Source organism: Tachyglossus aculeatus, chromosome 21 (assembly GCF_015852505.1).
Source record: "Tachyglossus aculeatus isolate mTacAcu1 chromosome 21, mTacAcu1.pri, whole genome shotgun sequence".
Classification (NCBI taxonomy): Eukaryota; Metazoa; Chordata; class Mammalia; order Monotremata; family Tachyglossidae; genus Tachyglossus; species Tachyglossus aculeatus.
Window position 1 is genome coordinate 13259190 of NC_052086.1, and position 15247 is coordinate 13274436.

At 54.1% G+C, this 15247-nt stretch overlaps 1 protein-coding gene across 3 annotated transcripts; it reads right to left on the minus strand.

Annotated features, from left to right (window-relative positions):
• Positions 1–6263: 6263 nt before the first annotated feature.
• Positions 6264–15247, minus strand: ALDOA (aldolase, fructose-bisphosphate A). 3 transcript variants are annotated; one of them, XM_038763456.1, is made up of 9 exons: positions 15227–15247; positions 11541–11673; positions 11244–11455; positions 10894–10948; positions 10467–10627; positions 9590–9673; positions 9333–9507; positions 7635–7834; positions 6264–6540 (listed from the first exon to the last, which is right to left on the minus strand). In XM_038763456.1, exons 2-9 carry the CDS (start codon positions 11650–11652, stop codon positions 6445–6447), a joined length of 1095 nt encoding a protein of 364 aa, XP_038619384.1. In that variant the 5' UTR covers positions 11653–11673; positions 15227–15247; the 3' UTR covers positions 6264–6444. The 3 variants fall into 3 exon arrangements, with proteins under 3 accessions (XP_038619384.1, XP_038619383.1, XP_038619382.1); XM_038763455.1 differs by lacking the exon at positions 15227–15247 and adding an exon at positions 14837–14886; XM_038763454.1 differs by lacking the exon at positions 15227–15247 and adding an exon at positions 12611–12688.

The following is a 15247-nucleotide window of genomic DNA, read 5'->3' on the forward strand; positions in this document are numbered from 1 at the left end:
AATAAATAAATAAATAAATAGAGTAATAAATAAATGTAGTGATTGAGCACATACTATGTGTAGGGCACTGGACTGAGCGCTTGGGAAGTCCAAGTTGGCAACATAGAGAGATGGTCCCTATTCATTCAGTCATGAGCGTTTACTATGTGCAGAGCACTGGACTGAGCGCGTGGGAAGTCCAAGTTGGCAACATAGAGAGATGGTCCCTATTCATTCATTCATTCATTCAATCATCATCATCATCAATCATCAGTCGCATTTATTGAGCGCTTACTGTGTGCAGAGCACTGTACTAAGCGCTTGGGAAGTACAAATTGGCAACATATAGAGACAGTTCCTACCCAACAGTGGGCTCACAGTCTAAAAGGGGGAGACAAAACCAAACGTACTAACAAAATAAAATAAATAGAATCAATCATATTTACTGAGCGCTGACTGTGTGCAGAGCACTGAACTAAGCGCTTGGGAAGTCCAAGTTGGCAACATATAGAGATGGTCCCTATTCATTCATTCATTCATTCAATCGTATTTATTGAGCACTGACTGTGTGCAGAGCCCTGGACTGAGCGCTTGGGAAGTCCAAGTTGGCAACATAGAGAGATGGTCCCTATTTATTCATTCAATTGTATTTATTGAGCACTGACTGTGTGCAGAGCACTGGACTAAGCGCTTGGGAAGTCCAAGTTGGCAACATAGAGAGATGGTCCCTATTCATTCATTCATTCAATCATGAGCGCTTACTATGTGCAGAGCACTGGACTAAGCGCTTGGGAAGTTCAAGTTGACAACATATAGAGATGGCCCCTATTCATTCATTCATTCATTCAATCATATTTATCGAGCGCTGACTGTGTGCAGAGCACTGGACTAAGCGCTTGGGAAGTACAAGTTGGCAACAAATAGAGACGGTCCCTATTCATTCATTCAATCATGAGCACTTACTATGTGCAGAGCACTGGACTAAGCGCTTGGGAAGTCCAAGTTGGCAACATAGAAAGATGGTCCCCATTCATTCATTCAATCAATCGTATTTATTGAGTCCTGACTGTGTGCAGAGCACTGAACGAAGTGCTTGGGAACTCCATGTCGGCAACATATAGATATGGTCCCTAGTCATTCATTCAATCGTATTTATTGAGCGCTGTGTGCAGAGCACTGGACTAAGCGCTTGGGAAGTACAAGTTGGCAACAAATACAGATGGTCCCTATTCATTCATTCAATCATGAGCACTTACTATGTGCAGAGCACTGGACTAAGCACTTGGGAAGTCCAAGCTGGCAACATAGAGAGATGGTCCCCATTCATTCATTCATTCAATCGTATTTATTGAGCGCCTCCTGTGTGCAGAGCCCCGGACTGAGCGCTTCGGACGTCCAAGTTGGCAACATATAGAGACGGTCCCTATTCATTCATTCAATCGTATTTGTTGAGTGCTTACTGTGTGCAGAGCACTGGACTAAGCGCTTGGGAAGTCCAAGTTGGCAACACTTAATACCACTTAAATACCATCATCATCATCACTCAGTGCTTAGAACAGTGCTTGGCTCTTAGTAAGCGCTTAACAAATATCATCATCATCATCAGTCTCTATATGTTGCCAACTTGTACTTCCCAAGCGCTTAGTCCAGTGCTCTGCACACAGCAAGCGCTCAATAAATACGATCGATTGATTGAGTATTGAAGACGACCGAATGAATGAATGAGTGGCCAAACCGGGCCTCGAGGCAGGGGATGGCTAGGCTGCTCTCCTTTTGGATTTTTTGCAGTTTATTAAGCACTTACTTGCCCCAAGTCACCCAGCTGACAAGTGGCGGAGGTGGGATTTGAACCCATGACCTCTGACTCCCAAGCCCGGGCTCTTTCCACTGAGCCACGCTGCGAGTCAAGCCCCATTTTGGGACAACGGGACCTAAAGCCCTGAAGATTTAAGGTGCCAAGGTATCGTGCACAAAGACTGTGAGCCCCCGGGGGACAACCCGATCACCTTGTAACCTCCCCAGCGCTTAGAACAGTGCTTTGCACATAGTAAGCGCTTAATAAATGCCATCATTATTATTAGAGAAGCAGCGTGGCTCAGTGGAAAGAGCCCGGGCTTTGGAGTCAGAAGTCAAGGGTTCAAATCCCAACTCCGCCACTTGTCAGCTGTGTGGCTTTGGGTGAGTCACTTCACTTCTCTGTGCCTCAGTTCCCCCATCTGTCAAATGGGGATAAGACTGTGAGCCCCCTGTTGGGACAACCTGATCACTTTGTAACCTCCCCAGCGCTTAGGACAGTGCTTTGCACATAGTAAGCGCTTAATAAATGCCATCATTATTATTAGAGAAGCAGCGTGGCTCAGTGGAAAGAGCCCGGGCTTTGGAGTCAGAGGTCACAGGTTCAAATCTCCTTGCCACCAATTGTCAGCTGTGTCTTTGGGCAAGTCGCTTAACGTCTCTGGGCCTCAGTGACCTCATCTGGAAAATGGGGATTAAGACTGTGAGCCCCCCGTGGGACAACCTGATCACCTTGTAACCTCCCCAGTGCTTAGAACAGTGCTTTGCACATAGTAAGCGCTTAATAATGCCATTATTATTATTAGAGAACCAGCGTGGCTCAGTGGAAAGAGCCTGGGCTTTGGAGTCAGAAGTCGAGGGTTTAAATCCCTACTCCGCCACTTGTCAGCTGTGTGGCTTTGGGTGAGTCACTTCACTTCTCTGGGCCTCAGTTCCCTCATCTGTCAAATGGGGACGAAGACCGTGAGCCCCCCGGGGGACCACCTGATCACCTTGTAATCTCCCCAGCACTTAGAACAGTGCTTTGCACATAGTAAGCGCTTAATAAATGCCATCATTATTATTATTATATGCAACCCCCAAGTTGCAGCAATGTAAGTGACCACAGAACCCGGAACAGGCCCCACCCTTCCTGTGTTCTGGTCACCCTTTCAGCCTAGCTCATGCTCCAAGCCAGGCAAACCAGCTACAAGGATTGAAGCAGCGTGGCTCAGTGGAAATAGCCCGGGCTTTGGAGTCAGAGGTCATGGGTTCAAATCCCGGCTCCGCCACTTATTATAATAATAATAATAATAATGGCATTTATTAAGCACTTACTATGTGCAAAGCACCGTTCTAAGCGCTGGGGAGGTTACAAGGTGATCAGGTTGTCCCTCGGAGGGCTCGCAGTCTTAATCCCCATTTTATGGATGAGGTAACTGAGGCACAGAGAAGTGACTTGCCCAAAGTCACCCAGCTGACAATCGGGATTTGAACCCCTGACCTCTGACTCCAAAGCCCGGGCTCTTTTCCACTGAGCCACGCTGCTTCACTTGTCAGCTGTGTAACTTTGGGCAAGTCACTTCACTTCTCTAGGCCTCAGTTCCCTCATCTGGAAAATGGGGATGAAGACGGTGAGCCCCCCGTGGGGCAACCTGATCACCTTGTATCCTCCCCAGCGCTTAGAACAGTGCTTTGCACATAGTAAGCGCTTAACAAATGCCATCATTATTATTACGCTTCAGCTGAACGTCCTTGATGCCCCTAATCCCCAGCACTGCTTGCCTCTTCCCGAACTCACACCTTCTCTCCTCCGCGCTGCTCGAGGAGACTCCGTCCTGTCCTGCAGCACGGTGGGGAGGAAAAGTTGCAAGTGACCTTCACACGTTCTTCAAGAAGACCTGTGGCTTCTGAGCCATAGAGAAGCAGCGTGGCTCGGTGGAAAGAGCCCGGGCTTTGGAGTCAGAGGTCATGGGTTCAAATCCCAGCTCCGCCAGTTGTCAGCTGGGTGCCTTTGGGCAAGTCGCTTCACTTCTCTGGGCCTCAGTTCCCTCATCTGGAAAATGGGGTTGAAGACTGTGAGCCCCCCATGGGACAACCTGAGCCCACGGTTGGGTAGGGACTGTCTCTATATGTTGCCAACTTGTACTTCCCAAGCGCTTAGTACAGTGCTCTGCACACAGTAAGTGCTCAATAAATACGATTGATGATGATGATGATAACCTGATCACCTTGTAACCTCCCCAGTGCTTTGCACATAGTAAGCGCTTAATAAATGCCATCATTATTATAGAGAAGCAGTGTGGTTCAGTGGAAAGAGCCCGGGCTTTAGAGTCAGAGGTCATGGGTTCAAATCCTGGCTCCGCCAGTTGTCAGCTGTGTGACTTTGGGCAAGTCACTTAACTTCTCTGTGCCTCAGTTACCTCATCTGGAAAATGGGGATTAAGACTGTGAGCCCCCCATGGGACAACCTGATCATGTTGTAACCTCCCCAGCACTTAGAACAGTGCTTTGCACATAGTAAGCACTTAATAAATGCCGCCATTATTATTATTATAGAGAAGCAGTGTGGTTCAGTGGAAAGAGGCCGGGCTTTGGAGTCAGTCAGGGGTTCAAATCCCCGTGTCACCAATTGTCAGCTGTGTGACTTTGGGCAAGTCACTTAACTTCTCTGTGCCTCAGTTACCTCATCTGGAAAATGGGGATTAAGACTGTGAGCCCCCCATGGGACAACCCGATCACCTTGAAACCTCCCCAGCGCTTAGAACAGTGCTTTGCACATAGTAAGCGCTTAATAAATGCCATCATTATTATTATTATAAAGAAGCAGTGTGGTTCAGTGGAAAGAGCCCAGGCTTTGGAGTCAGAGGTCATGGGTTTGAATCCCTGCTCTGCCAGTTAATAATAATAATGATGGCATTTATTAAGTGCTTACTATGTGCAAAGCACTGTTCTAAGCACTGGGGGGATACAAGGTGATCAGGTTGTCCCACATGAGGCTCAGTCTCATCCCCATTTTCCAGATGAGGGAGCTGAGGCCCAGAGAAGTGAAATGACTTGCCCAAAGTCACACAGCTGACAAGTGGCAGAGGTAGAATTTGAACCCACGACCTCTGACTCCAATTATCAGCTGTGTGCCTTTGGGCAAGTCACTTCACTTCTCTGGGCCTCAGTTCCCTCCTCTGTCAAATGGGGATGAAGCCCGCGAGCCCCTAGTGGGACAACCTGATCACCTTGTAACCTCCCCAGCGCTTAGAACAGTATTTTGTACTTAGTAAGCGCTTATATGCCATCATTATTACTATGAGCCTGAAAATCTCCATTACTCACAGCACCCTATTGATTTTTATTTTCACTGTGTCTTTCATACCGTTTTAATGTTCTGTTTCTTTGCTCCTTAAGTGTATCTGTTGCCAGACCTCTCAGTGCCTAGTGGAAAGAGCCCAAGCTTTGGAGTCAGAGGTCATGGGTTCAAATCCCAGCTCTGCCAATTGTCAGCTGTGTGACTTTGGGCAAGTCACTTCACTTCTGTGGCCTCATTTCCCTCATCTATAAAATGGGGATGAAGACTGTGAGCCCCCCCGTGGGACAACCTGATCACCTTGTAACCTCCCCAGCCCTTTAGAACAGTGCTTGGCACACAGTAAGTGCCTAATAAATGCCATCATTATTATTTTTCTTCTCAGCCTCAGTGACCTCATCTGTAAAATGGGGATGGAGATTGTGAGCCCCATGTGGGACAGGGACCGTGTCCAACTTGATGACCTTGTATCTACCCCAGTGCTTGGCCCCGCTTGAGAAGCAGGGTGGCTTAGTGGAAAGAACACGGGCTTTGGAGTCAGTGGTCATGGGTTCATATCCCGGCTCCGTCAATTGTCAGCTGTGTGACTTTGGGCAAGTCACTTCACTTCTCTGTGCCTCAGTTACCTCAACTGTAAAATGGGGATTGACTGTGAGCTCATGGGACAACCTGATCACCTTGTAACCTCCCCAGTGCTTAGAACAGTGCTTTGCACATAGTAAGCACTTAATACCACCATTCACTTGACACATACCATAATTCCTATTATTGTGAACCCCTTGAGGGTCAGAGACCATGTTTAATTCCCCCCTCCGTACTCTCCCAGCACTTAGTACAGTGCTCTGCCCCCATTAAGCACTCAATGTAACCACCCTTAATAATAATGCTGGCATTTACAAAGCGCTTACTATGTGCAAAGCACTGTTCTAAGCCCTGGGGAGGTTACAAGCTGATCAGGTTGTCCCACGGGAGGGCTCACCGTCTTCATCCCCATTTTCCAGATGAGGTAACTGGGGCCTAGAGAAGTGAAGTGACTTACCCTAAGTCACCCAGCTGACAACCGGGATTTGAACCCATGACCTCTGACTCCAAAGCCCGGGCTCTTTCCACTGAGCTGCGCTGCTACTAAAAGGAAGGGCAGAGAGCACGCATACTCAGACCAAAAATCCCCTCCGCCTCCGTTTCCCCCGTAAATCAAGCTAAAACACCACCTCCTTAAATAGTTTATTAGCGGGACTGGGACCGGGGAGGGAGTCACTGGGGGTCACCACAGAAATTACGACACCACACACCCAGCAAGGGAGGACTGGGAGGCCTGGAGGGCGAGGTGGGGGGTCTCGGGGCGGCCCTCCCGGCCTGCGGAGCCACGATCGACCCAAGAGCCTGGTCTTTCAGTAGGCGTGGTTCGAGACGAACAGCGACTCGCTGGCGGCGGCGCCCGCCTGCCCGCTTGGCGCGTACTTGCCTTGGCAGGCCAGGCTGTTAGCCTAAATAACGGAAGGGGACGAGAAAGAGACACGCGGCACGTTAGCGTCCAGGCTCCTCTCCATCCCCTCACCTCCCTTCTCTCCTTCTCCAGCCCAGCCCGCACCCTCCGCTCCTCTGCTGCTAATCTCCTCACCGTACCTCATTCTCCCCTTTCTCGCCATCGACCCCCGGCCCACGTCCTCCCCCGGGCCCGGAATGGCCTCCCTCTGCCCATCCGCCAAGCTCTCTTCCTCCCTTCAAGGCCCTACTGAGAGCTCACCTCCTCCAGGAGGCCTTCCCACACTGAGTCCCCTCCTTCCTCTCCCCCATCTCCCCTCCTTCCCCTCCCCAAAGCACCTGCATATACGTACGTACATATTTTTTACTCTATTTTACTTGTACATATCTATTTTATTTTTATTTTGTTAGTATGTTTGGTTTTGTTGTCTGTCTCCCCCTTCTAGACTGTGAGCCCACTGTCGGGTAGGGACCATCTCTATACGTCGCCAACTTGTACTTCCCAAGTGCTAAGTCCAGTGCTCTGCCCACAGTAAGCGCTCAATAAATACGATTGATTGATTTCATCTCTGACCCCCAGGACCGGGGCCCTGACGCCGCAGATCCATCCGTCCCGGCGCGGAGATCGCTCTGACTAAACCGTGCCCTTGCCCTCTCCCATCCCTCCCTTCCGCGCCAGCAGGGCCTATATATCCCACCCTTCGACCTATATTCCCCCCCGGTGGAACCAGACTGAACGCCTCGGGTTGAAGCCTGCTCGGTCCCGATTTCCCCTTCCTGGTCTGCGCCTCCAGCCGCAAAAATCAAGAACCCCCGCGGCGGTCACTTCGCTCCCGCTCCCTCCCCTCGACCGCGGTCCAGTCTAGGGATCCAGCGTGGCCCCAAAGCTCCCAGCGATGGAGCCCACTGTTGGGTAGGGACCGTCTCTATATGTGGCCAACTTGGACTTCCCTAGCGCTTAGTACAGTGCTCCGCACACATTAAGCGCTCAATAAATACGATTGATCGATAACAGGTTCGGAGCCGGAGTCTTTCCGGGAAATAGCGGCCCGATTACGCTCTTGCCCAAGCTCCCTGCCCAGCTCCCACGGCTCACCAGGGCACGCTTGATGTACTCCTCCTGGGCGGTCTTGCTGTTCTCCTTCTTGCCCCCCCAGGCTTTGAGGGCAGAGGCCTGCAGAGCGCGGCCGTAGGAGAAGGTCAGCGCCCACGGCTTCTTCAGAGGGCACTTGTTGATGGCGTTAAGGTTGATGGAGGCCTCCTCCTCACTCTGGCCCCCAGAAAGGAAAGTGACGCCTGTGAAGAAGGGGTGGGGGACGGGGGAGAAATCACGAACAGTCAGGGGGAGGTGAAAAGACTGGGAGAAACAGTGCTGGGGGGGTACATATCTGTTCCATTTATTTTATTTTGTTAGTACGTTTGGTTTTGTTCTCTGTCTCCCCCTTGTAGACTGTGAGCCCACTGCTGGGTACGGACTGTCTCTCTATGTTGCCAATTTGTACTTCCCAAGCGCTTAGTACAGTGCTCTGCACACAGTAAGCGCTCAATAAATATAACTGATGATAAAGGGGGTATTTTCTGAAATTACACCATCACCCTTTTTCCTCTCCTCCTCCCCATCCCCCCAATAGTAGCATTTATTAAGCGCTTACTATGTGAAAAGCGCTGGGGAGGTGACAAAGTGATCAGGTTGGCCCACGTGGAGCTCACAGTCTCTATCCCCATTTTCCAGATGAGGGAACTGAGGCATGGAGAAATGAAGTGACTTGCCCGAAGTCACACAGCTGATGTGGCGGAGCCGGAATTTGAACCCATGACCTCTGACTCCCAAGCCCGGGCTCTTTCCACTGAGCCACGCTGCTTCTCCGTATATATTTGTACAGATTTATTACTCTATTTTACTTCTACCTATTTACTGTTCTATTTATTTTGTTAATGATGTGCATATAGCTTTAATTATTTGTTCTGCCGACTGACACCTGTCTACGTTTTGTTGTCTGTCTCCCCCTTCTAGACTGTGAGCCCATTGTTGGGTAGGGACCGTCTTAATATGTTGCCGACTTGTACTTCCCAAGCGCTTAGTACAGTGCTCTGCACACAGTAAGTGCTCAATAAATACGATTGAATGAATGAATCTGAACAAAAAAGGCAGGCCCGTTCCAATTTTTTTTTATAGCTTTCATTAAGCACTGAGGGCTGGCCACTGTACTGAGCTCTAGACTGTGACTGTGAGCCCGTTGCTGGGTAGGGGCTGTCTCTCTATGTTGCCAATGCGCACCTCCCAAGCGCTTAGTCCAGTGCTCTGCACACAGTAAGCACTCAATAAATGCGACAATGAGCGAAAGAAAGCTCTGCGGCACATTCAAAATATGCCAGTTGGACGCAATCTCTGTCCCACACGGGGCTCACAGTCCAAACCCCCCACTTTCCAGATGAATCAATCGTATTTATTGAGCGCTTACTGCGTGCAGAGCACTGGACTAAGCGCTTGGGAAGTCCAAGTTGGCAACATCGAGAGACGGTCCCTACCCAACGGCGGGCTCACAGTCTAGAAGGGATGAAGCCTAGAGAAGTGACCCGTCCAAGGTCAAACAGCAGTCAGGTGGCGGAGCCGGGATTAGAACCCGGGTCCCCGGACTCCGAGGCCCGGGCTCTTTCCACTAGGCCACGCTGCTTCTCTAGGTGAAATATCTTCGGGAGAACCTGAGCGGGCACAGATGCACCGAGGCGACGGGATCGGACGAAACCCGCGCAGGGCGCCTGGAAGGCGAGCCCCGGGAGGCGGATTTCTCACCGGTCACGGCGGGGGGCACGGTGCGGCGCAGCGCGGTGACGGTGGCCATGGCGATCTCCTCGTTGCTGTACTTCTGAGTGCAGGCGTGCCCGGGGGTCACCATGTTGGGCTTCAGCAGGGACCCCTCCAAGTAAACGTGGTGGTCACTCAGGGCCTTGTACACAGCCGCCAAAACCTAAGGGAGGACGGCGGGAATAAGGGCAGGGCCAACGAGGGAGCCTCCAGGCCCGGCCCCCCACCCTCCGGCCCCGCCTCACCTTCTCGGTGACGTACTGGCAGCGCTTCAGGTCGTGATCCCCGTCCGGAAGGATTTCGGGCTCCACGATGGGAACGATGCCGTTCTACGGGAATGGAGGTGTGAAGGTGAGAACGGGCCGGGGTGGGGGGGGTGGCTATCTGCTGTCGCCTTGGGTTGGGAGTCCCCAGGGAATCGGACTTTTATCTAAGGACGGCATTCAACGCGGGGTTGCCAGGACTAGAGAAGCAGCGCAGCTCAGTGGAAAGAGCCCGGGCTTTGGATTCAGAGGTCACGGGTTCAAATCCCGGCTCCGCCAATTGCCAGCTGGGTGACTTTGGGGGAGTCACTTCCCTTCTCTGGGCCTCAGCTCCCTCATCTGTGAAACGGGGGATGAAGACTGTGAGCCCCCCGTGGGACAACCTGATCCCCTTGTAACCTCCCCAGCGCTTAGAACAGGGCTTTGTACATAGTAAGCGCTTAATAAATGCCATCATTATTATTATTATTACCACCAAGCACTTAGTCACATCACCCAAAACACGAGCAACGGCCCTGGGCTCGCTTAGAAGCGGTGAGCTTGAGTCCCCTCGGCCTCTAATCCGACCTTCGTACCGAGACCAAGTTGCAGATGCGGGCAGAGGAATGGAAGTGGGCAAAAATCAATCGTATTTATTGAGCGCTCACTGTGTGCAGAGCACTGGACCAAGCGCTTGGGAAGTACAAGCTGGCAACAACTAGAGACGGTCCCTACCCAACAGTGGGCTCACAGTCTAGAAGGGGGAAAAAAGCATCAGGTGGGGCGGTCTTACAGGCAGATGCCAATGATGAATGCCAACTTGTGGCCTACGCGGTGGGAGGGAGGCGACGGGGAGGGGAACTAGGAAGCTACATCTTACCTGCTGGCAAATACTGGCGTAACGAGCCAGGACGTTGGCATTCTCCAGGATGGCGAGAGGAGAAGGGGTGTGCTCGCCGATCTTCAGCACGCAGCGCCATTTGGCAAAGTCAGCCCCATCCTTCTTGTACTGAGCGCAGCGCTCCGACAGCCCATCCAGGCCTGCCGGGGAACAGACACGAGTGTGAGGGAGAGCCAGGACAAGCTGGGGAAACAGGTGTCCGGGAGAGCCGAGACGTCTCGTGGGCGGCCCCGTCTACCCCACGGGCAAGGGAGAGGATCAGGTGGCAGGGGATGGAGGGATGACTTAGGATCGTCAAGTTTTCAGGTCTGGGCTGGAAACGGCCCACTCGCCGGGGTGGTGGGAATAAGAAAATGGGGGAGGGAAGAGGGCGAGAACCATTCCTTCCTCCGCTTGAAGATCTTACCTTGAGTGGTGGTTTCACCGTTGGTTCCTGCCAGGGGCACAACACCTTTGTCCACCTGTTTTGGGAGAAACGATCAGTGCCACCCCTCATCCTACGCTCGCAGATCCACCTCCTTCCCCCCCCACCCTTCGTTCCTCTCCACGTCCCCTCATCCCTTTTCCATCCCTTCCTCGCCAAGGGACACCCGCGTCCTTTGGAGAGCCGAGGGATCGGGGGCTAGAGGCGTGGAGCCCCCCAATTTTGACGCCTTCCTCGCTGCCTCTTGGTCCTCGCCCCCCCAGATCGCGTCGGCTTCACACCTGACGGTCCAAACCGCCCCCGCTGCCCATCCTCTGCTCCGGGCCGCTCACCTTGATGCCCACGACGCCCCCCTTGGCCTTGATGACCTGGGGGAAGGCGCGCCCGTCATCGGCCTTCTGGTAGAGCGTCTCGTGGAAGAGGATGACCCCCCCGATGCAGGGGTTCACGCGGTCGTCCGCGGTCAGGAGCAGCTGCCGATAGAAGCGCCGGTTCTCCTCCGTGTTCTCCGTCCCGATCGACTGGAGCCGCTTGGCGATGCTTCCTGGGGAGGGGAGGCAGAGGGGACGTGACGCCCTCGCCCCCGCCCCAGCCCCTTCCCTCCCACCGGCTCGCCCGGCCCCCCTCACCGGTGGACTCGTCCGCGGCCAAGATGCCCTTGCCCGGAGCCACGATCCGATGAGCGATGTCCGACAGCTCCTTCTTCTGTTCCTGCGTCAGTGCTGGATACTGGTGTGGCATGGTGGCGGAGTTGTTGGTTTCCTGAAAGGGAGGGAACGGGAGAGTCAGCTCCTCCCTCTAGGCCCAGACGTTCGCCAGATCCATCCCCTGCCACGCCGGATGCCCGTGGGTCCTCCCTCAAGGTCAGGACGTTTCTTGGGGATGCTTTCGTAACACTCCTTACCCACTTCCTTCCCTCCCCCGTCCAAATCCACTTCCTGCCCCTTTCACCCCGCTTCCCCAGCCTCCTCAACTGCCCTTTCCTGACACAAGGGCCCAGTGTGCCCAGGAGGGAAGGGTGGAGAAAGAACTAAGGTGGGCATGGGCCCATAAAAAGGGGGGCGGGGAGAGGCCTCCTTTGGGCAAATCCCCCCCTTTCCTTGTGGTCCCGTGGCAGGAAAGCTTCGACCCTCCCCATGATCCGGGAGGGGAGCAGACCCGTCAAGGGCAAATCAAGGTCACACGGCCCAGGGCCGCGCCCACCCTAAAGGTCTCCTTGGAGGGGCAGCAAGGGTGGGAAGGGATAGGTTTGGGAAAGGGCCAGTTAAGAACCCGAATTAAAAAAAAATCTCTTCCCAGGGCAAAGCAAGGCCTCCATCTTAACCCGGCAAGAGAGAGTCCCTTTTCACTTCCAAATGGGGCCTGCTGGCAGGGAGGGAAAAGGGGTGGATGGGCGGGAGGGGCTCTGGCTCTTTTCCCTTTTTACGGGCTTTCTTTCACCCCACCGGGCCGCCCCCTCCTCTGCTTCTTCCGGGGCACCCCAAAAGGGTCAAAAAGGTTTAGTCCAGTGCTCTGCACACAGTAAGCGCTCAATAAATACGATTGAATGAATGGAAGAGGGTGTGCCCCTCTCCCGACCCTAGCCCGCCCATCTAGCGCTTTGAACAGTGCTTTGCACATTGTAGGCGCTTAATAAATGCTATTATTATTATTATCCTTGGCCCCTTTTGGGGGGCATTTTCTGCCCCCCGGCGCTCACCTGGCCCGACCGCGAGGGGGCAGCAGCGGGGCGGAAAGACGGCGGAGCCCGCGGACTGGCCGTTCGTCCGCCGAACGCGGGGTAGTCAGTCCAGTAGGGGGCGGGCCAGAGCCGGGGGGCGGGGCCGGCCAATCAGAACGCGAGAGGGCGGGGAGGGGGCGGGGCCTGCCGCCCTCCGACCAATCAGAGGGCGGGAGGCGGGGGAGAGGCAGCGCCCCTAGCGGCTCCGCTCGGAAGGGCGGGCAGCTGGAAGAGCGCCCCCCCCCGCCCCGTAATGGGACGTGACTGGGGCCACATCTCGCCCAGATTGGGGGGGGAGGGGCGTGACTCAGCCGGTTTGGGGGGTGGGGGGATGGGGAGCCGTCTGGGCCTCAGTTTCCTCATCTGTCAAATGGGGACGAAGCCTGTGAGCCCCCTGGGGGACAACCTGATCGCCTTGTGTCGCCCTCCCGGCGGTTAGAGCAGGGCTTGGCACACAGGAAGCACTTAACAAATGCCACCCTCATCATTATTATTGTTCATTCATTCATTCAGTCGTATTTATTCATTCATTCAATCGCATTTATAGAGCGCTGACTGTGTGCCCTGGACTAGGCGCCTGGGAAGTCCAAATTGGCAACAGTGACGGTGGGCTCACAGTCTAGAAGGGGGTGGCAAGCAACAAAACCAAACATCTTAACAAAATAAACTAGGATAAATATGTACAAGTAAAATACATGAATAAATAGGGTAATAAATACGCACAAACATATATACATAGATGGTTGTTGGTGAAACACCGAGCCAACGCAGGCCCTGCGTCGCTGAGGATGCGGGGCCGCAAAATGGAGGGCAGGATGTTCGGGGGGGGGAAGGAGGAGGACGAGGAGGATGACGAGGAGGATGACGAAGACGGGGTGGGGCAAAGAAGATGGAGGGTTTAAGGAGCTACAACGCGGCAGGAAAGGAAAGAGAAGAGAAAAGAGACGAGAGAGGGAAGAAAGGAAGGAAGGAAAAGGGACGGGGGCGGAAAACAGGAGGGCGAGGGCTGAGGGAAGGGAAGAAGGGCTGGGGGGAAGAAGCAGCGTGGCTCAGTGGGAAGAGCCCGGCCTTTGGAGTTAGAGGTCATGGGTTCAAATCCCGGCCCTGCCAACTGTCTGCTGTGTGACCTTGGGCAAGTCACTTCACTTCTCTGGGCCTCTGTTACCTCATCGGTAAAATGGGGGGTTAAGACTGTGAGCCTCCCGTGGGCCAGCCTGATCACCTTGTAACCTCTCCAGCGCTTAGAACAGCGCTTTGCACATAGTAAGCGCTTAATAAATGCCGTCATTATTATTTGGAGGCAGAGGTCATGGGTTCTAATTCCGGCCCTGCCAACTGCCTGCTGTGTGACCTTGGGCAAGTCACTTCACCTCTCTGCGCCTCAGTTCCCTCGTCTGGGAAATGGGGGTGAAGACTGTGAGCCCCCATCGCGGTACAAGCTGATGACCTTGTTACCTCCCCGGCGCTTAGAACAGTGCTTGGCACATAGTAAGCACTTAATAAATGCTATTATTATTATTATTATTATTAAGAGAGGCGGGGCCGGGGCCAGAGGAAAGGGAGGGACATAGCCACAGGGCCTGAGGTGAAATGGGCACCGGGATAACGGGGACAAGGAGGGAAGGGGCCTCTCCAGCCCCTTTCTGCGGCAGCCTTTCCCTAATGATGGTATTATTATTAAGCGCTTACTATGTGCCAAGCCCCGTTCTAAGCGCTGGGGTAGATACAAGGTCATCAGGTTGTCCCACGTGGGGCTCACAGTCTCCAGCCCCATTTTGCAGGTGAGGGAACAGGGAAGTGAGGTGACTTGCTCAAGGTCACACAGCAGACGCAGACCCCCTGAACCCCCAATTGCAGGGATGGGGCAGCCCGGCTCGGTCCCCCCAAGGCCCGGTGGTCGCCAACCCGGCCGCCCGCCCCCCGGGACCAGACCCCCGACCCCCACGGCCTTCTCCCGTCTGTCGAGGCGCGGCCTACGCTGAGCGGAGCATCCCACCGGCCAATGTCCCCCCGTGGAAACCGCTTCCCCTCACCTTGGCGGCTCCCAACTCCACCGCCTCCGCCCCGAGACCCCTGCCTTCCATTTCCCTTTCCTTTCCCCCTCTCCCCGGACCCTCAAATGGTCCCAAATTCCCACTATCTCCCCCTCGTTCCCTGGCAGTCAGCGCGGGTGTCCCTGGCCGCTTTCCCGCTGCTTTCGCCCACCTTGTGCGAGCCGGGAGGAAGTGTGGACGCAGTCAGGCCTTGGGCAGCGACCAGTGGGCGAGGCCGAGCAGGGCTGGGCTTATAAGGGGGCTCCCCCCACCCCCGGAATTTTCCCGACCTTCTCCTATAACCCCTGCCCTTTCCCCACCCCCGGGTCCCCTCCGACCGGCCTATATTTAGGGGAAACCTGAAGCCCTTGACATTCAGAGGGGGAAGGGAAGAAGAAGGGGCTGGGGGTCTCTGAGTGGGGAGGCAGAGAGAGGCCCCAGAGGGGAGGACAGGAGGATGCCAGGGAGGGAGGCCAGGGAAGATGAAGAAACGAAGGGAAGGAACAGGCAGAGAGTGAAGCCCCAAAGATTGAGGGGATGGGGGCTACTCCCGCTTACTCACCCGCTCCAGGGGCCGGGAATC